The sequence below is a fragment of the Pinus tabuliformis genome, chromosome Q (assembly GCF_031772625.1).
Source record: "Pinus tabuliformis cultivar Carrire ecotype Pingquan chromosome Q, CPIR1, whole genome shotgun sequence".
NCBI classification, from domain to species: Eukaryota; Viridiplantae; Streptophyta; class Pinopsida; order Pinales; family Pinaceae; genus Pinus; species Pinus tabuliformis.
The window spans coordinates 244,334,788-244,360,002 of NC_142296.1; the positions used below are offsets into that span (position 1 = coordinate 244,334,788).

The 25,215-nt window shown below is 37.6% G+C and overlaps 1 protein-coding gene and 1 pseudogene across 3 annotated transcripts in view; one reads left to right on the forward strand and one right to left on the reverse strand.

Annotated features, from left to right (window-relative positions):
* LOC149219097 (phosphatidylinositol-glycan biosynthesis class F-like protein) overlaps positions 1 to 25,215 on the forward strand; it is a 92,363-nt gene that overhangs the window by 46,425 nt on the left and 20,723 nt on the right. For all 3 annotated transcript variants that reach the window (XM_089384259.1, XM_089384260.1, XM_089384258.1), the window contains exons 6-7: positions 5,174 to 5,241; positions 5,889 to 5,997. In XM_089384259.1, the coding sequence (XP_089240385.1) occupies positions 5,174 to 5,241; positions 5,889 to 5,997 (177 nt within the window). The remainder of the gene's footprint in view (positions 1 to 5,173; positions 5,242 to 5,888; positions 5,998 to 25,215) is intronic.
* Positions 8,088 to 8,989, reverse strand: LOC149219098 (chaperone protein ClpB3, chloroplastic pseudogene; annotated as a pseudogene).

Genomic DNA, 25,215 nt, shown 5'->3' on the forward strand with positions numbered 1-25,215 from the left:
TATGGACAAATTCGACGTCATTTAGCACCAATTAGATCATCTCAAGGAAGAAGTTCGATCTGAGGCAAGGAACAAGGAAGAAACTAGAGTGAAGATCAAGGAAGCAAGGAGTCAAAAAAGATTTGTTGATTTTTAATGTACCTTGGACAAGTGGTTTCCCATGGGTTAGTCTCTACCTAGGGAAAAATGTCCAAAATAATTCTTTTCCTAAGTGTGACTTGATAAAGTGAAAGTGACTTTATAAGTGGTAAAGTCAATGTTAAATTATAAAGTGAAAAGTGACTTTAGACATAAAGTATGATGTGGGTATTTTATTTAATGGGTGAATTAAAAAATAGAAAGTTAGAATTAAATGCACATTTATTCTCATCCCTTGATCTAAATGAATCTGAGCCATTAGATCTTAGGGTTGCCCAAAAGTCATTTAGGGAAACAAAAGGGGGAAAAGAAAAGAGAGACTGCATTCATTCTTCATGAGCAGATTGGAGAAAGGAGGTTGAGAGCTGGAGAAAAGTTCTAAAGGAGAAATTTGTTGTAGCAAGCTGAAGGAGTGATTTTTGAGCAAAGTTGGGCACAGAAATCAAGGCATATAAGACATCAAAGGTACAGTACGAACAACATTTAATGCTGTGAGCTGCACGCCATTCGAGAGAACTTTTGGAGTTTTTTTTGAAAAAAAATCTGTACAGCTTGTATGAAATTGTATAGTACAGTCCGTACCTGTACAATACATATTTTCAGCTTGAAGCGGGCATGAAAATCGAGGCATAGTGGGCACAATTTTCAAGGAGTTTTGCTTTGAAGAGATAAGTTGTATTTTGCTGTTTTGTTTGTCTGCAAATGTATTTTTCCTGAACTTGAACGATAAATAACTTTGAAGAGCTCTCTAATAGGTTTTCCTTGGAGAAGATTGAAGGGGATTTTGCTTGGGTCTACGTTGACCAAAAATCTGTGTATATTTTTATGTGTGTTGCTGGTCTGTTTATGTCCATATTTATTTTCAGCATGTGTTGACAGTCCCATGTGTTTTAATCTGAAAATTTCATTTCCAGAATTCTATATGTTGAAAACTTGAATGTATGTTTATGGGAAAGGGCATTTAACTGAATGGGAGTGATAAGGTGAAATGAAAACCGGGTTGGTTTTGCTGGAAACTTTTTAGTAATCAAACTTCAACATGGTATCAGAGCAACAAGCTGAAAATTGCAGTGTGAAAGTAGACAATAGTTTGGGACAGCAAACAGTTGTTTGGAACACAAACTGAATTTTTGGACAACGAACTGATATTTTGGGTCAACAAGGTAAAATTTTACACAGACTGAACTTTTGGGACAACAAGGTGTGCTGGAAAGTTCATTTCTCCATTTCTTAAGCGGAAGCAATTATTCCATAGGCCCAACCCAAAATACGGTTATTAATTTATTGGAGAGGTTTTTATTTCAACCCCTAAAGACTTTCAAGATTGGTCTAGGGTTTACAAACCCTAGCTCTGAAATATTCATCCCTGCAATTGCAACTTCATCATTACTGACAATCCTATGATTTTACAACCCCTAGGGTTTTCTTGATCACATCCTTACTAATTATACTTCAACCTTGCATCAATATTCATGCTGCAGATAATTCAGTAAAATCCATCAAGGCAGAACAAATTCTCAGGACCTTATCATAATCTTTAGCAAAGTAAACTTTATCTCAGAAAGGTTGGCTCAGATGCATATCAACCAACATCATATATATATGTCATCAATTCCTTAATAGGTCTTAGTTTTGGCAAGGTGACATGGGAAATATATTTGATGAGGTTCTTGAATTTACGTGCTTGAGGCTTCAGAGGGTTCTTGTCATAGAGCTCCAAGCTTTCCTTTATTGACTTTAAACTTGAATTGAGCTTCGATGCCACTACCATCAAGGTTACTGTCTTCATGTAACATTGTCACTACCATGTCATTCATCAACAAGGTCACTGTCACACTGTACTAGGATTATTGTCACCCATCACGGTGCTAGGATCATCGTCACACATAATACTGAAGATGTCAATGCCATATATCTTATTGTCATAAAGACACTTATCATTACTGTCATGAGAACACTTTACCATACATTACTTCCCTGATATATACCACAGTTGTGAGAGCATTTTGTCATATGTATCATTCACATGAGCATAGGAATTTCTGTCTTATGTCACTGTTTATATATCACTTCCATACAGAACAAAATTATTGCCAAATCAAACAAGGTCAAGGTTATTGCCATGTCAAACAACGTCACTTACCATATCAAGGTACTAATATTTAGGAGTCCTGTTATCACTTAAGGTCATTCAGCCATATATCGTTAGCACACAAGTTATACTGCCAGCATCTATAACTCAGAGATATAATCAGATCACATAGAATTTTGACTAGGCTTTTAATGAAAGAGCTTCATATGGTCTCAGGTCCACACGAATTCACTGAGATAGGAGTTCGATAAATCTGACATCTTCAGATCACAATAGGCATTCCACCTTTGCACACGCACATTTGAATTAGGAATATAGAGCCACAGAAATTTCGATTTTCCATAGGAGAGACAATCCAACAAATGTTATAGAGAAGTTCGCATGAAGAATATATATGTAGACGTTTAAGCACAGGATCAGAACTTGCCACAGGATTGGTCAGATATAAAGGAGGATTTTCAAGTGCCTTAAAAATCCGCATGCCACAGGGAAGAGGAGTCTCAGGAGTTTCAGTTAACATAGAAACAATGCTTCATACAATGCCACAGAACTTCATAATACATAACTTCACTTTCCAAATTAGCTTAAGATCTTTCAACTGAGCTCGGATAGGTTCTTTGAAGATTCGTATTACAAAACTAGAAATTCGGATCATCTTGCAGAGAAGGAAGGGTCGAATTATGGAACTAGGGCTACAAAAAAAAGTTGGACCATGAACATCAGACTTCGGATGCTTTATGACACCTCAGGTCTTTGAATGGGAGCTTCACCAAGTTCATAAACAGTTCGCACATTTGTAAAGAATACAAAGAAAATAGACTTGCATGAATAGAGACACAAATACCTGAACCGGACCTTTAATTACTTTGGCCTTATTTCAGACTTCGGCTACCTCAGTTTAGACCTCCACATGGAGTACAATACAGAACTTCGGCCTTCATGACTACTCTTGAATGCCCCCCAACTTTGATACCATGTTGAAATTTTATCTAGGGCATAACTTAGAGTAATTTTCATGTTTTTTGCAGCATCAAAACATTATTAGCATTATCTAATTACTTATTTATACAATTATGAGAAAATCATTCATAAGCATCAAAGAGCAGTAGAAAATCACAGTAGAGATATCAAGAAACCATGAAACACAAGACACAGAAATTAGGCACACAGCCAAGGGCAAAACCCACAAGGGCAAAACCCAGAAAAAGTTCCTCCTTATGAGAGAGAGAGAGTTTCCAGATTCAGCAATACATCATAAATAACAATAGTAAAATAATAGCCAAAACAGTAACCAAAATCATGATCAAGTGCCATGTCAAAATCCAAGTTCCTAAAATTTCGGCCTCCTCCCAACTTGAACATCATGAGGCCGACTTGAAATAAATTTGGAGGCAAATTTAAAAATTCAAATTTCCCATTTCTTTTCCAAGATGAAAATACCGACCATGGCTACCATATTTTCCAACAAGGCTTAGGGTCTAATCCTAGCCATTCATCACTTAGGAGATCTAGGGTTTGAAATCTAGCTCAATGAGAAATTATAAAAGAAGCCTAAGGGAGGGTAAAGATACATCCATTCTTGGGAGAGCGATTTACTCAAGCGAGTGAGAGACTCGAGACTGAAGAGAGGTGAAAAGTGTGTAGCAGCTACACACTTTTGCCGGTTGAGTGCTCAAGAGGAGGGCCAAGACTCATCTGTGGGCAGGCTGGGGGTGTGCTATGTGGAGGAGCAGGCTAAACTGTTGAGGCTGAGAGGCTTGATGCTAGACTTGAGAGGAGGCCGAGTTGATACAGGGGTTCTGATATTGTGAAGGACAACCAGCACAGGTGCAAGCCAAATTTCTGAGGGGCTGAGTTGCCAGGTTCCATCACTGTATTTTTTGTGTATTTTCTGTGGGTTGTTTTCCATGTTAAAGGAGGCCCTAATTTTCCTGAGTAATAGAAAGGTGAAGGAGAATTTGTTGGGCAAATTTCTGCTCCAAATTATTTAAGTTAAATGTCAGTGTATTTTTTATTCATCAGTTTTCAGAAAAAAAATTACTTTGCTATGGTGAATTTAATTTCTGGGTATAAAATAAATTGTTGAGAATCATAAATCAGATCTTGTATTGAAAAATTAATATCAGCGGCTCCTCATTCTGATGTTAATTGGTTACATTCTTTGGTCATTTGTGGACTTACTAAATTTTTCTTATCTTAAAGCATGTTTGAACTTCTTGAGATTCACTGCTGTTGTATTTTGGTTTGTTTGATGAATGGCCTAAAAAACTGTAGTAGTTGGGCATAGACTAATTCTTTGTGATTCTAATAGTTAGTATCCTGCCTTGTATGAAACAATAAATGTTCTCATTTGTTTTTAATGATTACATTGCTTGACTCAGATTTCAACCAATTTCTTTCTTATTGTGGACATTTCCACCTCCCTTATTTGGGTAAATCTATGTTTGAGCATCAGACTGAGAAAGATATGAGATTTTGAATAACCAGTCCTGGCATTGAAAGTAAGACATTGAGGAAGTGGTAGACGGATCATGTTTCCACATGGATGGGCACTATGGAATTAAATCTTTTGATTTTTCATGCCATCATCAATCATCTGATCCATGCTTTTGGCTATCTAACAAAGAAATCTAAGCATCCTCTCATCCTGTCGTTTTTTCGTTGTTATGCTTTTTGTAGTATCTCATCTCATCTTTAATGTCAACATTATCTTCTTGTTTGGCATTAAGAGGGTTTAGCCTGCAGTTAAATTAAAAATGGCAACTATTATGTTTCCTATATTAATATTGAAATAGCTTCTTTTCAATTGTTATAACCCACTCTTGTACAGTGTTTAAATGTTTTGCATTAAATATTTTTAAATTTATTAAAAGATCGCAAGACTGAAAATTAGATTTTGTATTGTTGATCCCTTGAACAATGACCAATTTAAGCATCTGGCAGGTTGTACCAGCAGCAACTGTTTTTGGTGCATCATGGCAAGATTGGCAGCGTGTTTTTGCACATATGAAGTCAGTATGATTGTTTTAATGCTCTCTCTCTCTCTCTCTCTCTCTCTCTCTCTCTCTCTCTCTATATATATATATATATATATATATATAAAGTTTAAACCTACTTGACATTTACATAGATTGTTTGAGGAGACTTCAAATAATATAATATAAATATGAGTTGCATTCAGAATGTGCATTGATTACTTTTCAAATGCATAGAATGGTGGGGTAAGATCTGGTAAATTGTATAGATGAACATCCGCTAGGGCCTTGCAGACCTAGTGAGCAGTAAAAATTTTGTATCTGGTTTTCCTGCCGTATTCAAACTTCTGTGTAAGTTTGTCCTTATTGTTTGTGCCACTACTTAAGTTGAGCACAAATTTAAACACCCTTTCATAACCATCTATCTTTAAGTGGTGCAAAGGTTTGAACACTGACTATACATATTGGAGATAATACGAACGGAAATACTATGATCAGATTACCATTTTCAATTATTTTAATCCATATCCTTTTAGTACGATGTTTGGAACTTGTTCACTTTGTGAAATATACAACGGAATCTCTCTATTTCAAGGAAGTGAATGCAGGAAAAATATTTTGCACTCCGTGAGTTAGTTCCTTGTTGATGGAATATTTATGTAGCAAATAATGAATATTTGCAGGCTTTTAGGAGGTATTGATTATGCACTCTGCTTACCTGCATATGGAGCTCTGATTGGTGCATGGTTTGGAGCTTGGCCAATGCCCTTAGACTGGGAAAGGCCATGGCAGGTGAGGATATTATTAGCATCTCGATGTCAGAAATTCACTTATTGTTATCTTAGGTATAATCATTGTGGTATAACTGTGTCAGGCAAATGTAAGGGAAGTTATTGCATGTTTACTAAGTTTGGCTGAATCAGAGCTTTTAGTATGGAAATTCAACAAAAATCCAGTTCAGTTTGGGTTTGGTATTGTCAACAAATTGTTGACCAAAATGATTAAAACTGAATCTGAATTTTTGCGGAGCTTTAGTGTTAGTGAGATGTATACTCCTAATTTTGTCCATATTTGATGTTTTCCGTACATGTTTTTTCTGCATTGTATCGTATTTGTATTTGAATTTGAATTTGCACTTGGTAATTCTAAGTTATAGCATTTTTTTACATTGTTTTTTACCTTTTTTTTTATATTACTGATTAACAGAAGTAAGCCTTGGTGTTATGAGGAATTGTTTTTCAGCCTAGGGAATAATCAACAATATACATTCCATTAGAACTATATCTATGAGTTTCTTTTCAGCTAAGCTTTAGACAGTTGAAGATCCATCCTTTTAAAGATTTAGAAATCAGAGTATATTTATAGTAAAGCTTACCTGTTAGAGCTTTATTAAGCCGAAGGGTTGCATTGTAATTTGTAATGAGAGATAAATGCACTAGATAAGATAAGATAATTATACTAATGTCCAACAAGTGACCACATAAGTAGGCCAATCAGACTGCTGAGTACAATGATGTCAATACAAAGCAGGAGTACCAAAATGTGTCCTATATAAGGAACACTAATCAAAGTAAAGCATGAGGTCAGTGCTAAAACATTGAAAATCCTCGACTCTGAATGTGGGCAGCTGCAATGAGAGGGAGATGTGTAGAGGGAAGGGATCCAAGGACTAGATCATTGTCCAATAGACCCTATCTCTCCTAGGATTGAAAGACGAATGAAGAAAAATCGAGATAGAATGGTGTGTCGAGGAAGAGTTGGGGGAAGATCTAGGCCACCTACTACATTGTTGTTTAGAAGAAGTAACCCTCCTTTGATGTGTAGGTGATCTCATATACTTATTGGTAAGGGATCTGGTCTAGCAAATTTATTGAGGACTACGGGGAGGGGAAATGGTCGCTTGGGTCCACATTGATTTGGAGTCAGAGGCAATGCTGCTATCAAAGTTTTGTTTGGTGCCCCTAGCTGATGGGAGCATCGTAAAGAAGGAAGTAATCTGCTAAGTGGGATTTGGTCTAGTTTGAGGCTAGAGAATGTGTGCATGAGGTCTGAGGGCCTCTTGCATTTAAAGGGCTAGACATCTTTGGTCTGCGTACCAAAAGAAATTGGATAGGGTCTGGATCCCCCCAAACAAGCAAGGAAATCTCCCACGAATCTCATAATAAATGGGGTGGTGGAATATGAAGTGCTCCTCTCTTTCCAAGCTAGGATGATGGCAAAGTTCATAAATCCTCTCTGCCTGTACAACTTAGTGGTTTATCTCAACTTGAATTCTATGTGAGCCCACTCAGAATTGGCCTAGGGGGGATCTGAAGAGAATGTGCCCAAGGATGATATGTGTATCGGGATTAGATGATGAGTCCATCCTTTACTTCTACGAATCGCTGAATATAGAAGACCATCTTAGATTGTAACCAATGTTCCACCAAGTCTCCGGGACGGGGAGACGCGGGTGCGGGGAGACGCACAAAGGGGACGTGTGGGAGAACCCTGAAATTTTAGGGAAATTTAGGGGAGACGGGGAGACGTCGAGGTATATATAATATAATTTTTAATTATATATATTATAAATTTATATATATGTATATAATTTTGAAATTTTCATGTTCATATTCATTGTTCAATAATGCTAATTCATCAAGATTCAATACCATAAGATTCAATAATAAAATTCAATAATAAAATTCAATATGAAATTCAAATATTCAAATACAATGTACATTGATCCATATCAATTATCATTCATCAATCATCATTCTATAATTTACATTGAAAACCAAAATAATAACTGAAACTAACATATATTCCAAACAGTTGTTTCTATATGATTAAATCAAAAAGTTATAAATAGATTAACTTCTAATATATCTGACCAACCTCTGCTATTTCGCTTTGGTTTTCACTAAAAGAATGACGATAGATGAACCACATACCTGTAATCTTACAATGCTCTTAATTTGTTCACGGTCTAGAGGTTGGAAAACAATATACTCATCAATGCGATTCATGAACTCAGGGCGGAATGTCGTTTGAGCCACTTCCATAACCCTGTTCTTCATTCTCTCATACAGTTCCTCTTTTGAGCCAGGTTCGTCATCAAGCCTACTTAGAATGTACTGAGAACCAATGTTTGAAGTCATAATAATGACAGTGTTGGTGAAGCTTACAGTTCGACCCTGAGAATCAGTGACCCTTCCGTCATCTAAAATCTGAAGTAGAATATTGAAGGCATCTGTATGTGCCTTCTCAATTTCATCAAACAGAATAATTGCATAAGGCCTTCTACGTATAGACTCAGTCAACTGTCCCCCTTCTTCATAACCCACATACCCTGGTGGTGCTCCAATTAGCCTTGAAACTGCATGCTTCTCCATGTATTCACTCATGTCAATACTCACTAGAGCTTCATCAGTATTAAATAAATAGGATGCAAGAGCCTTAGCTAATTTTGTTTTGCCAACACCTGTTGGGCAACGACTGCTAAGTGCTAACAGCAAGCCGCTGCGTGGAGAAGAGTGAGGATGCGCTGAAGCTCTCGTGGGAGCAGATGGAAGAAAAAAATGCGTTGAGGTAAGAGCATAATGAATGGCGGCAGAATGAAAACTTGAAAAGTGGAGTTAACCCTAACTTGTTCATGTAATGTTTTATTTGTAATTGTTAATTTAGTTTATTTTTATTTTTTATGTTTTTTTAATAAATAAATTTTCATTTTTTTTATTTTTTATTTTGGTTTATAAAGGGTAATTAGAAAAAAATGAAGGGGGGACGCCCAGAAGAACCCCATTTTCGGGGGGACGCCCAGAAGAACCCCATTTTTGGGGGGACGCCCAGAAGAACCCCATTCGGGGAGTCGAGTCTCCCACATTGGGGAAACGCACCCCCTTGCGTCTCCCCGAGTCTCCCCAAAAGGGGGACGTGGGGAAACGCACCCCCAAGAGTCTCCCCGTCCCGGGTGCGTGGGGTACGAGGGGTGCGCGCACCCCACCCTGGGGGACGCGCCCCTGTGGAACACTGATTGTAACCCACCCTGGGGGTTTTGTCTGAGTGACCTACCATATGTAAATGTCATCTCTGATGATTCTGTTCAACTCTTGCTTAGTACATAGAAGGTGGATAGGTGCATCCATGGATTATCTGAATGGAGGAAATTAATCTACTAAAATACCAACGGGATCCAAAAGGCATAAGACCCCTACAAACCAACACCTAGTGCGACCATGGGGACTAGATAAGGAAATGGACTTAGATGAGTGATATGCTAGTTGTAGGTATTGGTCTTGGCTCGTTGCTAAGTCGGTGAAACTCTGAATGTGATGCAAAAGTGACACTGGGAGAAAATTAGTCTCAAGTTGTGACGGTCATGCACCAAATTCTGTAAGGATGATGTGTTGGGGGACTGTCTGCTTGCATTTGATGAGGAGTCGAAGGAGAAGGATCTACCTTTGCTCGACTGAAGCCCATTCAATTTCTAGTAAACAAGGCCCCAAACCTTTGAAACATAAAGAACTATGGGTCGGATAAGGAAAACCCATGAGAGATATTTTGGATGGAATGTCTTGAAAATAGTGTTAGAAACATTGTCTCTCAAGAGAAGTTAATGATCCATAACCTTCGTTTACATGAGGTTGAAGAGCATGTCAAATATTGAAGCAAGGCCTTGAGTATTGTACTCCCAAATAAGTATAAGTGTTGGTGATCTAAATCTCCTCTCATCTAAAAAGGAAACGATGGTCTAATAGAAAACTTCTTCGACCCATTGAAGATCATCACCTTGGTTTTACCCAAGTTGACCATCAACTTTTGTAGATCACAAAAAAGTGCCAAAGCATCTAACTGTCTTTGTAGCCCTCTCAAAGATGAGGCCAAGAGTACCACATTTTCAATGAAGAACATGATAGAAATCAAAAGTTGATGGAGGCAGCACACATTGTTGTCTTGGATATGATCATGCAGAAAGGATTTAATCTCATTTATGTAGACACTAGAAAGGGTGGGGGATGAAGGGCACCCCTATTTGACCCATTGTTACTCCTTATAAAGTCAAACATCCCATGAGCAATGCAAAGACGACCAAGAATTGAATCCTAAAGATGCATAATGGTGGTCAAGAGCATCTTGAAAATATCGATGCTTTTGAGTCTCTAGAACAAGGCCCTTAATAGGGGATAGAATCAAAAGCTTTGCAAAGGTCTATACAGCAACAATAGATTTTCAAAGAGTGATGTTGTGCCTCCTCAATGATGGCCGAGAGTATAGGATGTGGTCAATGTTCTAATGTGTCAAATAGAACCCTTCTTTTTCTCTATCTCTAAAGAGTCTCCTCTCAAACTCTTTAGAGAGCTTCAAGTGAAGCATCATAGGATAGAGTTTGGAGGTGTGGACTACCATGATCATTCTGTAGTTGTTTTGATTTATACTAGAACCTGATTTATGGATTAGGTGAATAGTGTGCTATGACCAAACTTGTGGAAAACCTATATAAGCAAATGATTAAACAGGTTGACCAAGTAGCAATCTAGGGCATGAAGACCATGCTTAAAGAACTTTGCTTGGAATCATTATCTACTGCTTTGCTAATACTCATATTCCAAGCAACTTAGATATCTCGATATGAGAATAAATAGCAAGAAAGGGAGGAGAGATGACTTGAATTGGGCCTATCCAAGAACATCATATAGAGTAGAGGGACAAGAACATGGAATCTGGATTGAGATCTAATGGGAGGGGAGAGTGGTGGGAAAAGATGGTGCACCAAAAATTGTTACGGGTATGGAGAAGAGAAGCACGCAATTCACATCTCCTTCGTGAGATGAAGAGGTGTTTCTTGTGCTGGAGGAGGCATTGATAGGAAGCTTTAAGGCTAGGAAAATAATGATGATCATAGGAGAAGGCATGTTTAAGCTAGAAAGGGAGAGATTTGCAACCTACGTCATACCATTGAGTCATGAGGTGCGAATCAATTGATTGAATTTAGTGGATAATAACTCAATCTACATCAAAAGTTTTTTGTCAAAAATGGATTCACTATTCTACAAGTGTAATTGATGCTTGTCACTCAATAAAGTCAATATGTTGCACTTTCTTGATATGTTTCCTCTAGCAAGTTAAATTAATTTACTAGCCTTGAAGTTTCATGTACTTTTACATATGCCGCAAGGAAGGAAATAAAATCAAAGGGGTTACTCAAAGTTAGTTCTATTCTCACCCAAACTTGCATTAGAAATGGTAAGCCAAGTTAGCTTTTGGCGTTACTCCAAAATGTTTTCACCTAGATAGGAGAGCACTAGGTCTCCTAGTCCCTTTGAGATGCTTGATGGGATATTGATGGCTTAGTTTGGGTGAATACTTGACCTTGGTTAGACTGCTACATGGCACACTTACCTAAAAGGTTGTTATCCTTATTAGTATAATGGCTAACCCATTGGGTGTGTTGACCTTCCCGCCTACATCTCCCTACAAGTCAGTGAGAAAAGCCTTCAACCGCACAAGGTGTGGTTGGTGGCAGTGAACTAAGAGAAGGGCCTGTCACACTAATTCCCTTCTCTCTCCGTTTAAGCTATCTCCTAGGTTAGTTATGTGGGGTGGTCCCTAATATGGAAAACTAAGTTAAAAGAAATGTGAGGTTCTAGGAGAGATGTTAAAGTGAAAGTAGATTACTTTTAAGAATTATGAGCAATAAAAATCATTAACATGATAAAACCATAAAACTAGTGCCTTATAAAGAATTTGCTCAACAAAATAAAAGATACATTTGCTCAAAGTAAAGATGGAATGTTTCTAGTAATGAAAACAAAGTAACCTTGAAATGCAAATTAAAGTTGTTAGCACAAGATATTTGTAAGATATAAAATCAATTAATGAATCAAAACATATCTTGCCAAAACTCAACAATTAGAAAATTTACTTTGAAAAAAAGAAAGTAAAATAGGAGATGCTAAATGCTAAATCAAGATGTCAATATGGAATTAGACTCTAGCATGAAATGGGAGCACTTATTACCAATTTGAAGAATCACAATACTTGCTTTGAAATGTTTATTGAAAATAAATTTTGCAATATAACAACTCAAAACATCAAGAGACAAGTAAAGTGAATGTGATGGGAAGTGCTCTTGGTTAATTTTATTAACTACCTCTACAACAAGGTTGCAATTGAACTCTTCAATTCTTAGACCTCACTTGCGCCCAAAGATTTGGGTCTCATAGTGAGGAATCCATAGAGGAATAAAGGGTCCCTAAGATGTTTACTTCAACCAACTTATGTTTGAGGTAAAATATTAGTGAGGTTTAGGGCCTTCCTATACTAAAATGCCTAGATGAAGTGCAAATTGTGTTAATTCCCCAATTAAAATAATGCTACATGCAAATGCTTCAAAGAGAAATAAGATAGTTGCAAAACTTGAGAGACTAGAATGTAAATGAGCTCATATGTGTTTGCACCATTAAATGGAAAATAGGTAAGTAAAATGGAATAGATTGCTTTAAGCTACAATTGTTTCAAAAAAATGATAGTGCTCCAATAGTTTCTATGATATATAGCATAAATTGACCAAGTAGTGAAGCATGTACTTAAAGAAATTATGAAACAATTAAAACTTGCCAAAGTATGAAGTGTTTACACATGAGATAAGATTTGCTCAAGTTTACAAGTTTGAAGCTTATGCATGTGAGAATTTAAATACAAGATTAGGAAAAAATGCATGTGGAGTGAAATGTGTTAATTTTAAACATGCACAAAATGAAGTTAAGTGCTAGAAAGCTAAGAAAAACTAGAAGAAAAATTAGTCTACCCACAAGAATTCCCTCAAATGAGGAAGGGGGATTTCATGGGAAAAATTCCAAGGTCCCTCAAAACAAAATTTTTATTTTATTAGAAAATAAGGTCATCTTATAGAAATAAGGGACTTGGGAAGAGCTTACAATATGCACTTTAAACTTACTCTTTCCCAAGTTACAAGTGTAAGATTTTAAAGATTTACTTGTGAGATGTTACAAAGTAAAGACCTAAACCCCTGAGGTGAATAATAGTTACAATTCCTCAAAAGAATGAGGCTTTAGGAGAAGAGGAGAAATGATCAGAAGGAGGTATCTGGGCTTGAGGTTCCAAATGGAAAAGGGTTCCTTAGCTTATGCTTCAAATCCCTTTCTTCAAATTTCAATTTCCTCCAAAAACACCTATAGGAAAACAAGCAAAATAGTTAGCATGAAAAAGAAATGGTGTTGAAATATATGAGAGGAAATCACATGCATGAGAAGGAAAGAGTTAAAAATCCAATGCAAGTGTAAAATACATTTTATATTACAAATTCCCTCACTAAGATTAGCTTGAAAGAATTGATTTAGTGAGTGAGAGTTAAGATTAAAATCCAACAATTTAGCCTCAAGTGATAAAATCAATATGTGCACAAATGAGAGAAGAAAATATATGATTTTTTAGAGATGAAAAAGAAGCAAAGGGCTCATGCAAGCCCTTTTTAAATAAATCTCTTGATGTATTATGAGATTGTTGGCTTGAACTATGTGTGGGATCTTTGATATCCTTGGAGGTGACTATTCCAACTGAAGAAGTCCTCACACTCCAATAGACTTGACAGCCTATCCTTTGGACACACAAATGCCTGCAAACCAATTGGTAGTGCAAAAGAGACTTGGCATATAGAGGCCAAGTTGAGCTTGTCATTCAACTGAAAATAACAAGCTATAACAAGAGCACAAATTATACCAAGCCCAAAGGAGATTTGAGATAGCTGCAAATCTCCCATCCCTGGACAATAGTGTCCTCAGGCAAATGCACAAAAAACCAACTAGATAGCAATGTAAAATCAAATGAATAACAACATCAAATGAAACAGGTATACCTCATCAACCAAAGAATGCACCACAAGAGAAGTTAGTAACCCCAAAGACATTCACTTTATTTAGCTCAATAACAATTTCGGTATAGTAACAATAAGCATAAGCTTCAAAAACCATGCTCAGCAATGAGAGTTGGGTTACATTTATAAGAACCCGATGTTGAAGAATCTAGGGCAGTTAGCATTAGATAGATTCTTCTATACTTGATAACAATTTGTGAAATGCTTTTACTATTTATCTTATCTTGATCTTCTTCTTGTTATGAGTGTGTGTGTTTACTTCATCAAACTGCTACCAAAACAACGAGACAAGAACACAAGAAGTCGACGTTCTGCCAGGGCCAAAACCTCTTCCTCTTGGAGAGGAAAACCTGCACATAATTCTTCTTATAGAGATTCTAATTGAAGAACACCAAGATCATGACCCTTGACTTATTTAGCCACTCCAAGACCAATACGCTAATCCTCTTCTTCGTCACTACTGAGATCATCATCATTGCTGCACCACTGAGGCCATCATTATTGCACCATCGAGATCTTCATTACTGCTGCAACACCAATGCAGCGCCTTCACCAGGGTCTTCTTGAATGAGTTCTCCATATGTATATATACGAAGGAGCGCTGCACCTAGATCCTCCGAGATCATGGTTGTCTCACTATAGATATACCTTCACCAAGATCATAACCTACACTCTCACTGAGATCATCACCTTGTCTTCATCTGGATCTTCATTGTGACCTTGACCTTGATTCCATGGTTGCCATTGTGTCTAGTTATGTTGAGAGTATATTACTGTTGGATCATAATTAATCTGAGACAGTGATTTGAGACATGTATACTGAGACAGAGGTATGTCAAGAGTACATCACTGAGGGATCTTCAAATATATCGAGACCATGACTGTGTTTTCTCCTTCTGGAGTACCCATCCAAAATACACAAAGATGTTGGTCTATACCCATCCAAAATACAATACTCCTGTGCTCGTCCGAAATACTGTACCCCCTGCACTCAATCGGTAACTTCAGAGACATCTGAGATCCTGAATTGTGCTTGTACAAAAATTTCAGTAGGGTATTTATAGTAGTTCGTCCAGCTATTAAGCCGACATGATAGTATGAGCAGATGTGTCTATTAAAATTGAGCCGACATGAGTTAATTTAATTCTTTTAGGCCGACATGATTGTATTTTGCCTCACTTTGCTTGCAGACTTCTTTTGTGCTCATCTTGGAGGATTGTGCTTGGTCTTGGAAGGCTAAACTAATTACTAGGTAGAATCATTTACATATATGCTCGAGAAGAGCTCTTTACACATGTATTTGACTCTTTGACTTTCCTAGACCTAAGGAATGAGCAAGAAACTCATTCTCATAATTTACAAAAATAATATTTTCTTTTTCTTGACAATTACAAAGATCAAAATTACATTTGTAAATACCGAACCTAGTTACATTTTCTTCAACACTCCCTCTTAACTAGGGGGTATTTATAATGGTACTTGATCATTCTCAATCTGAAGAATTTCTCATAAGAAGAATCAGGTTGGTAATCCCATCTGTATAGCATATTATCAATCAACATTGTCATAGTGCAAAGCATTGACTAACATCTCCATCTCTCCATGAGACCATGAGCTACAATGCTGGCAAGACCAATGATTTATAGACACCTTCATCATTGTCTCTCAAGGTACATACCCACCCGGGTGTTCACTGAGTATGACCTTCTAGGACTATTCTTATTTTGGGTTCCGAACCCTCAAAGAATATCGATCCTCTTGCCTACTCTTATCTTGGATGCCCTACACATCCTCAAAGAGTATCGGATGCCAGATGATTACCCAATCCTCCCATTCTTTCTTCCCAATTGAAGACAAGACTGTTGTGTCTACATTTCCATTCATGGCCTTTATCTAGACTTACGGTTGTTAGTCCTGGTCTAGTGCATGACACATTGAAATGGAAAAGACACAATTGTCACTCCTTTGTAATTAGGGGTGATCTAATTCAAACTCCTTCTTGATCAGGGACCTGTCAGAGCTCCCTCATAGCTAGGGACTATTTTATACATCATCAACTTCTTCTTCGTGGGTTTTTCAGCTGCTTGATCAACTTTTGTCCTTGATGTCATGAAATTTAGTTAAGCTTCTTCCTTGTAGGGCAACAACCATCGATCACTTTCCTTCTTATTTCATCATGTCATTCCTTTCTTCATGGAAAGTGGCCTTCTTGGTATACATCTAGAACTTTCTTCATATGGCTACTTCTTTTCTCTCGATGCTTCTTTCAGGAGTTTCCATCCATTAGATGAATGTTGGTTGTACTTGTACTTACAAGTCTTGTTCTAGTAGCCCTACATGAACTCATCCATATATTATTCAAGAAATCAAAACATCATATTAAATTAAATCATACCTTATGAGATGACTCTTTATCGTGACATCTTCTTGTACGTATCAACATCTTGCACACTAATTGACATATCTCCCAAAGATATCCATTGTCAAGGGTCTTCATCATTTTTTTTTAGCTTTTCATCAGAGTCTTTATATCTTTCTAGGAGATTTCCTAGTCAAATCTTGCCTTCATCATGGTTGCATATCTCACGATCTCTTCCTTCTTCACACATTCCATTTCCTGGAGCTTTTAATCAGACTTTCTTAGTCAACTACCTCATACTTCATATGAGGACATATTATGTTGATTTCATCTAGTGTGATTTATGCCTTCCTGCATTCTTTTAGAGGAGAAGATCCTTTTTCTCTTGATCATGCTTCTCAAGATAGAAGTAATGATCCATTGTTACCTGCAACCATATGACATGACATTATAATATTAAATACAAGCATACATACCTCATTTTACCTTTAGGTCATCTAGGCTTCTTCCAACAACTTCCTTGATTGAAGAGATCTTCAATCCCTTGATCTGCTTCATGTCATCACACCATTATCCCATGAATTCCATAAGTTGGAGTTCCTGATGAAACACTTGCTTCCTCTCTAGATTAGTGAACCCTCCGATGAGGATTCCATCAGAGAACCTTTAGGATCTTGCATATCCCCATTTGGCAGATGTTTCTTGATGTATGATGAGCCTTGTCCTGGATGACATCTTTCTTTCCTTTAATGTTCAATGAGATTCCCAAGAGCTATATCCTTCATGTTTGACTGCCGTGGATTTTATCCTTTTTGTCCTTCATGATTCTCATGGTGATGTCACGAGTTCTTGCTTCTAATGCTTTCATAATGCCATGATGTATCTTATTATCATTGTCATATCTTAGAACACAAGATATAGGAGCTTATGATAGGATCCTTTTGTGAGAGATACTATCTTACTCATAGGAGAGATTTGATACTCCCTCTTTCCTTGGCCCTTTCCTTTAGCTTCCTCCATCTTTCAGTGATATGAACTTCCAAAATCTTTCTATAGCATTGAATCTTAACTATACTTATTTTTGTCAACCTTGCCTATCTTTTCTGCACATGGTTGAATTCTTTCATCCTTTAATACTATAGATTGCAACTTGTCTTTCTCTATCTAGCATAGAGACCACAAATTGTCGGGTGAGGTAACCTTCTTTGTTCATTGATATTTGTTACCTTGCTCATTAATGATGACTTCCTTCTTATCATCTTTCCTAGATCTTCATGAAGTTATTCCTTCATTCTTTGATACCTTTACTATTGTGTAGGTCTAAGTGACCTTCTTTACTTTAATTTCCGAGAGTATATCTAGCATTTCATATATCTCTTTATGTCTCCTCTTCTGCTATTTAGGTATGAGAGGACTTTTAAGTGATATCATATGAATCCTATGAATCTCTTGATGGATTCAAACAATGCTTGACCTTCATAGACCTTTTCATAGATATCAATGATTTCCATTTTCTATGAGGATTATGACAATCCTCCTTATTCTATGCAAGGAATTTCGATTATCTAATCGATTTATAAATCCCCTTGCAATCATGAAATCATTTAACCAAATCTGATTATAAAATTGAAAGATACTTACTTCTTGTGTGAAGAGGAGATCTTCACCTTGATGCTTCTTTTGCTTGAGCTGCCCATCATTAGTATCCTTTCATCAAGAATTCCTTGGAGACCTTCTAGCACCATGACATTAGTGGACTTGACATCACCGAAACAGCTTCATGACCTTCCCAATTCATCTTTAAGGTATTTTTGACTTCAACATATTGTTGACATGCTAGTGCTACTATGTTCTGATTCGAGCATCATGCTATTGAGATCATATTCATAGACAGAGCTTGAGACTGTGACAAGTATATTGATGTGGTATTGCACTGAGACAGTGATGTCTATGTGCATAGAGTTGTGTAGAGATGCAATGTATAGAGAGCCCAAACTTGTCACTGAATAACATAACTAAACTGTGGGTAGCACTGTATAGAGAGACCGTCTCATTACCAAAACTCCCTTGATGTAATAACTATATTGAGACATGGATTGTGAGAGGTATTCCTCGGATTACTTCTGCAAGATATATATATATATATACCTGAGACTATCTTTTATGGCATGGAGAAAGTTCAGTGATCAAGAAGTGAGGATCACTGATATACTCCATCAAACTGAGCATGAGTTGAGTGCATGACTGTAATTACTGAAGTTGATACTCCATGACTGTTGTAGACCTGCTTGTTGTATACTTGCTCCTTTAATCCTTTCAACCTGCTTTGATGTCTTGAAGACAAATCCTTGTATGTCTCTTTTGCTGCCCTTCATTTGACTTTAGCACCTTACCTCTGATACCATGTTGAAGAATCTAGGGCAATTAGCATTAGATAGATTCTTCTATACTTGATAACAATTTGTGAAATGCTTTTACTATTTATCTTATCTTGATCTTCTTCTTATTATGAGTGTGTGTGTTTACTTCATCAAACTGCTACCAAAACAACGAGACAAGAACACAAGAAGTTGGCATTTTGCCAGGGCCAAAACCTCTCCCTCTTAGAGAGGAAAACCCACACATAATTCTTCTTACAGAGATTCTAATTGACGAACACCAAGACTAAGACCATGACCCTTGACTTATTTAGCCACTCCAAGACCAAGACACTAATCCTCTTCTTTGTCACTCCTGAGATCATCATCATTGCTGCACCACTGAGGCCATCACTACTGCACCACTGAGATCTTCATTACTGCTGCAACACCATTGCTGCACCTTCACCAACGTCTTCTTGAACGAGTTCTTCATATGCATATATACGAAGGAGAGCTGCACCTAGATCCTCCGAGATCATGGCTGTCTCACTATAGATATACCTTCACCAAGATCATAACCTGCACTCTCACTGAGATCATCACCTTGTCTTCATCTGGATCTTCATCGTGACCTTGACCTTGATTCCATGGTTTCCATTGTGTCTAGTTATGCCGAGAGTATATCACTGTTGGATCATAATTAATCTGAGACAGTGATCCGAGACATGTATACTGAGACAGAGGTATGCCGAGAGTACATCACTGAGGGATCTTCAAATATATCGAGACCATGACTGTGTTTTCTCCTTCTAGAGTACCCATCCGAAATACACAAAGATGCTGGTCTGTACCCATCCGAAATACAATACTCCTGTGCTCATCCGAAATATTGTACCCTTGCACTCCATCCAAAACTTCAGAGACATCTGAGATCCTGAACTGTGCTTATACGAAAATTTCAGTAGGGTATTTATAGTAGTTCGTCCACCTATTAAGCTGACATGATAGTATGAGTAGATGTGTCTATTAAAATTGAGCCGACATGAGTTAATTTAATTCTTTTAGGCCGACATGACTGTCTTTTGCCTCACTTTGCTTGCAGACTTCTTTTGTGCTCATCTTGGAGGATTGTGCTTGGTCTTGGAAGGCTAAACTAGTTACTAGGTAGACTCATTTACATATATGCTCGAGAAGAGCTCTTTACACATGTCTTTGACTCTTTGACTTTCCTAGACCTAAGGAATGAGCAAGAAACTGATTTTCATAATTTACAGAAATAATATATATATTTTTTTCTTGACAATTACAAAGATCAAAATTACATTTGTAAATACTGAACCTAGTTACATTTTCTTCAACACCTGGGAGAAAATCCCAATGTAAAAGAGAAATGCCAAGTGCCAAAGAAGCAAATCGAACCCTCCAAGTGTAGAGATGACTGAAGTGAGTGTCACCCAACTGCTCTAGATGTGTCCAACGAATTTATGAGATGATCCCTCTGTTGGCTAGCGAACCCTCCAACTGTAGAGATGACTGAAGTGAGTGTCACCCAACTGCTCTAGATGTGTCCAACGAATTTATGAGATGATCCCTCTGTTGGCTAGCGTATTACCTTTTCTGCAACTTCCATGTGTGATTGATGGTAGGTGGATGGGGGAGCCAATTCCCAACGAATCTCCAATCAAGAACCGTGTTGTGACACCTTGCAATGCAAGCCAACAAATTGCTGCGTTGACTGCATAATTAGCTGATCCGCTGTGCGTATCTCTGTGTGTAGCTGCCAGCATGTAGCCTTAATTGCTGTGCGTAGATCCTTGTGTGCGCTGACATTGTACAAGTGGAAAGTAGGTGTATGCTGGTGGAGGCATATCTCCAAATCAAATCCTCACAAATCTGGACTTGCGTAACTTGTTTTTCCTTGCTTGTGTGGAGTTCTGTGATGAACGTGGAGATGATGCCAACAAAATCCACGTAAATTTCTGTAGGGGACAAGTGATGTTCCATTGGCTGGTAGTGGATCACATGTAGGAGAATGTGGGTGACAAGGTATGCCACATGGCAATGTTGTCCCCCAATCAATTTCATACTAAATGTGTGGCCCAAAAATCTGTTGTATGTTATATTTTTCTTTTACTTAGAGGACATATGCATGAGAAAGTGGGGACAAGTTTTGCCATGTCACTTTTCTTGTCCCCCTTTAATTTTGGAACCACCTTAATCTTTTGAGATTTCTCATCTCCCTTTTTGGGCCTTGGAATATATTAAATAAATCACCACCTTAAATCAAAACATTAAAATTTAGCCATACGTTGTGTTTCAAGTTTCAACGTGGGCCCTCTTTGACTAGAATTGTGCTTATGTGGTGGCCCCCATGGCTGCCACATCACCATTTGCTTCTCCACTTAATTTCCACATCAAAATTTGACTTATTTTGACTTTGGAAAAATTTCTAAATTTTTCCAATTATTCATTTTTTTGAATTTTTTCCTCATTTTTGTCACTGACATTAGAAAACTCAACTCTTGAGGGACTATAAGTCATTTTTTGACCCTCAAAGTGGGTCTTAAAATAATGTTGAGCCTCTGAGGATGAATTTTGAGTAAGCCCTAGACTTTTCCGAAGACCACTTATTTACATCATATCATAGAAATTAATTAAAAAATCTCGTTTTGTGGGAAATTTTTAATTATTCAAAAATCCTACTTAGACCCAGCCAAATTCCACAAATTTATTTGTGTGATTTAGTTTGGTAATATACATAGACTCTAGATACTAAGATGTGTTAGGGGCTCAACCTTCAAACTATCACCCCGACTTTGGGGTAAAAAATGAGTGAAGAAACCTAGAAAATTATCTGTCTCTAAAAAATAAGGGATAATTAACCAGATTAAAAAAAAAACATTCCAAGGTGTACTCGTTTGCTGATCGAGTTCCAACATCCTAGGCCTGTTATAGACTCAAAACTCATCATTACTAGTATCACTTATTACAATTCCTTGCAGGGTGTGAAATCTGGGTACAAGAAAGATGATAAAAAATAGAAGTAGAGTTTACAAACTTTGTTGATTGATGATATCTGATGGTACAAGTGTCCTTTGGATTATCCTTGGGCATGGAGTCTTCATATAATCATCAGGTGCCATGCCAGTGGTCAACAGGGTACACATAATGGAGGAGTTGGTTGCTTGATTAGGAGAGATACATACCCAAGAAGAGGAGCACTAGGCATTTGTAGGAGGGGCACTTAGCTCTAAACGCATGGGACCATGTGACATATTCTGTGGAGGTTGGACACTTAAGGATACTTTGGTTGAGGAGCATATTTCATGGAGTTTTGCTGTGGACTTGGACACATATGTTGAGGGGGAGTGTCGGAACTCAATAACTACCTTGGCACACATTTAGAAGGGTGTTGGGCACAAGGGATATGTGGTAAACAATTAGAAGAGAAGTACCATGCATGAGGATACTTGGATAGTGAACCACCATGGAATAGGTAGCGTTGGGCTAATAGTTTATTGGAGAGCACACCTTCTTGGAGGAGGAATGTTTAGCTCAATGAGGACCATGCTTAGACGGTGGATGACCTTGGGGTTTTCTAAAGCCTTAGTATGACATTTATCACTGTATTGTATAGTGCACCTTTTGGGCTTTCCTTGTTGATTATTTGTATGGACTTGTTACTGATCCAACTAGCAAGGTTGCTAAGGTCCTGACAAGTTTGCTAGATGGGCACACAGGGCAAGGACCCACGGTTGCCTTGGCCTAAGCCCTCGTTCTTTAGACATAACTACCTCCTAAATTGTCAATGGAGGATTTCCAAAAGTAACACCTGTCAACCATTGAAGTGTACCCAAAGCAATGTTACTTGGGAGCGGGAGCGAGAGTGAAAACGGGAGCGGGAGCGACATTTTCAGAAGCTCCCGGTTTGGGAGCAAATCCTAGAGTGATTTTTAAAAAATATATATATATTTTTAATTTTTGATACATATATGTCAACAAAAACATGTAGAATGATGAATTAGATATAAAAAACATAAAAAAAACATAGATTGATCATTGAACCATATCACATCAATCATCTAGAAGTTATAATCTTCATCAACCATGTCCACAAGTTAGTAACATACATATTACAACTGCAACATATTGAGTCTCGTGAATCATGATTCATCAAATTCAATCTTAAAGTTTCAACTTCAAGCTTTTAAAATTGAAAATTCAATATATAACATTTATTATCATTGATCACCAAAGTTGTACTTGTAAGCTAAGTTTAACCATTACAAGAAATAATATCTTAGATATTTCTAAGTTCTAACTGTTAACATGAAATGAAATGTTATAAAATGAATTATGAATAATGAAATGAAATGAAACAACTTTAGTATTTCACGAAGCATCATATTCATAATTCACAATCATTACCAATGAGTTATAATTGCCAACTTCAAACTTCCAACTTTCATTGTCACAGTCATATATTGTTTACAAAAAATATCATTATGATATGAAAGAGTCAAGAGTCAAGGACTCAAGACTCAACAATTATGAAAACTAATAGAAACTAGAAAAGACAAGTAAACTGTAAATCTACATGTGGCCCTTGCCACGAGAGTCTCCTATATGAGCAGGTCGTGGTGGTCTTCTAGGAGTCTCCTACACAGACTGACGAGCAGAACTAGAAGGCACATGCCCTCCACGTGAGGGTGTAGATGGAGGTGGCGACAGCAAAGGAACAAGACTCGGAACTCGAGCACTGCTACTGGATGGTGGAGGTGGCATGGCTGCTGCAGCTGCTTCATCTTCATCCCTTATAAGTTCCTCTTCCAGTTCTTCAAGATGTATAGTGCCATCCTCCAAATTGTCATCCTCTGGGTGGTTGTCCCAAATTTTGTATGTGGGATCCTCATATGCCCGATCACAGTAATGACTCAACAACCTCAAGTTGTAGTGCACATAAACCAAGCTTTTTGCCCGGTTTTCATTGAGTCTGTTTCTTTTCACATTATGTATGAAGCTGTAGGTGCTCCAACACCTCTCTGCAGAAGAAGTATTTACAACCTGTGATAGAACTTTTTTTGCCAATTTTGGCAAAAGTCCCTGGCTGCCATATGTTTCCCACCATGTGAGAGAATCAAATTTGTCTCTGTCTTCCATTGCATGGAAGGTACCAAACAAACCAGTGCCATTCAAGTATCTGCCTATTTCAAGGCACACAGCTGCACATTCCTCCCTGTCAGGTATCAACTTTTCTAATGCATCCAAATATCCTCAAGTTAACTCTGCATCTAAATGGGGTTTGGTCCTAATCCCATTCCTTGGTGCAGGTTGGCCCAACCAAGATGTAGAGTAGTATTTTGGCGTAAGGATATACACCAAACAATGTAGTGGAAGATTAAGTTTATTCCATAGTACACACACACAATCGTGAATCAGTTTGTACAAGTCGGGATCTTTGTTATGAACAGTATCTTTTATTTGCCCCAACATGGTATCCATCTGCTCATACACCTCGCCAATCACTGGTTTATCTGTATCTGCAAACCGAATCATGTGATAAATGGGCTTGGTGAAATCCAATACTTGCCTCACACTTGACCAAAACATACCATCAAGAGCGGCCTCCTCCACCAGTGCAAAACCTCGCCTGTCAGTTGCATTTGTAGCCCTTTCCTTTAATACCTGCCAGTGTGGACTTGATACCATGCTAGCCAATGACTCTCTTACCTTCAAAAGGCGCCTGAAGGTGAGGTAATAGCTATCAAATCTAGTCTTCGCAATCTTCAACAACTCCAATCTTGAGTGATTGCGGAAAAGGCCATGGGTATTGCTATGATTTGTAATAAATTTTATCATTTGTTTGCTTTTCTTGTACAAATCACCAATCCATTTGTATTGTGCATTTTTGTTCTTGACAACATCATGCATCAAAAGGTTCAATGTGTGAACCAAACACCCAGACCAAAATATGTTGGGGTATTTATCCTCAATAATTGTTCCCGCTGCCTTACAATTAGGAGCATTATCAGTGATGACTTGGATGACATTGTATGGCCCAATACGGTCAATTGTTTCTAGTAATGCTTCTGCAATGTTGATGGCGGTCTTGAACTTGTCTGAGTAATCATATGCATTTAGAAAGATGGCACCACTAACAGACACAGCAAGAACACTTACCAATGGCTTGCGTTTTACATTTGTCCATCCATCAGATACAATGGACACCCCATGGTCAGTCCAAGAACTTGTCATTCTATTCAAAGAATGCGATATTTTTGCTTTTTCATGATCAAGTCCAATGGTTCTTGCCTTGTCATACCCAGGGCTCTTGTATCCTTTAGGGGCATCATTTATGGCAGAAACCATTTCGTGCCAATAAGGTGAGCGAAGAACATTGAATGGTATCCCACATG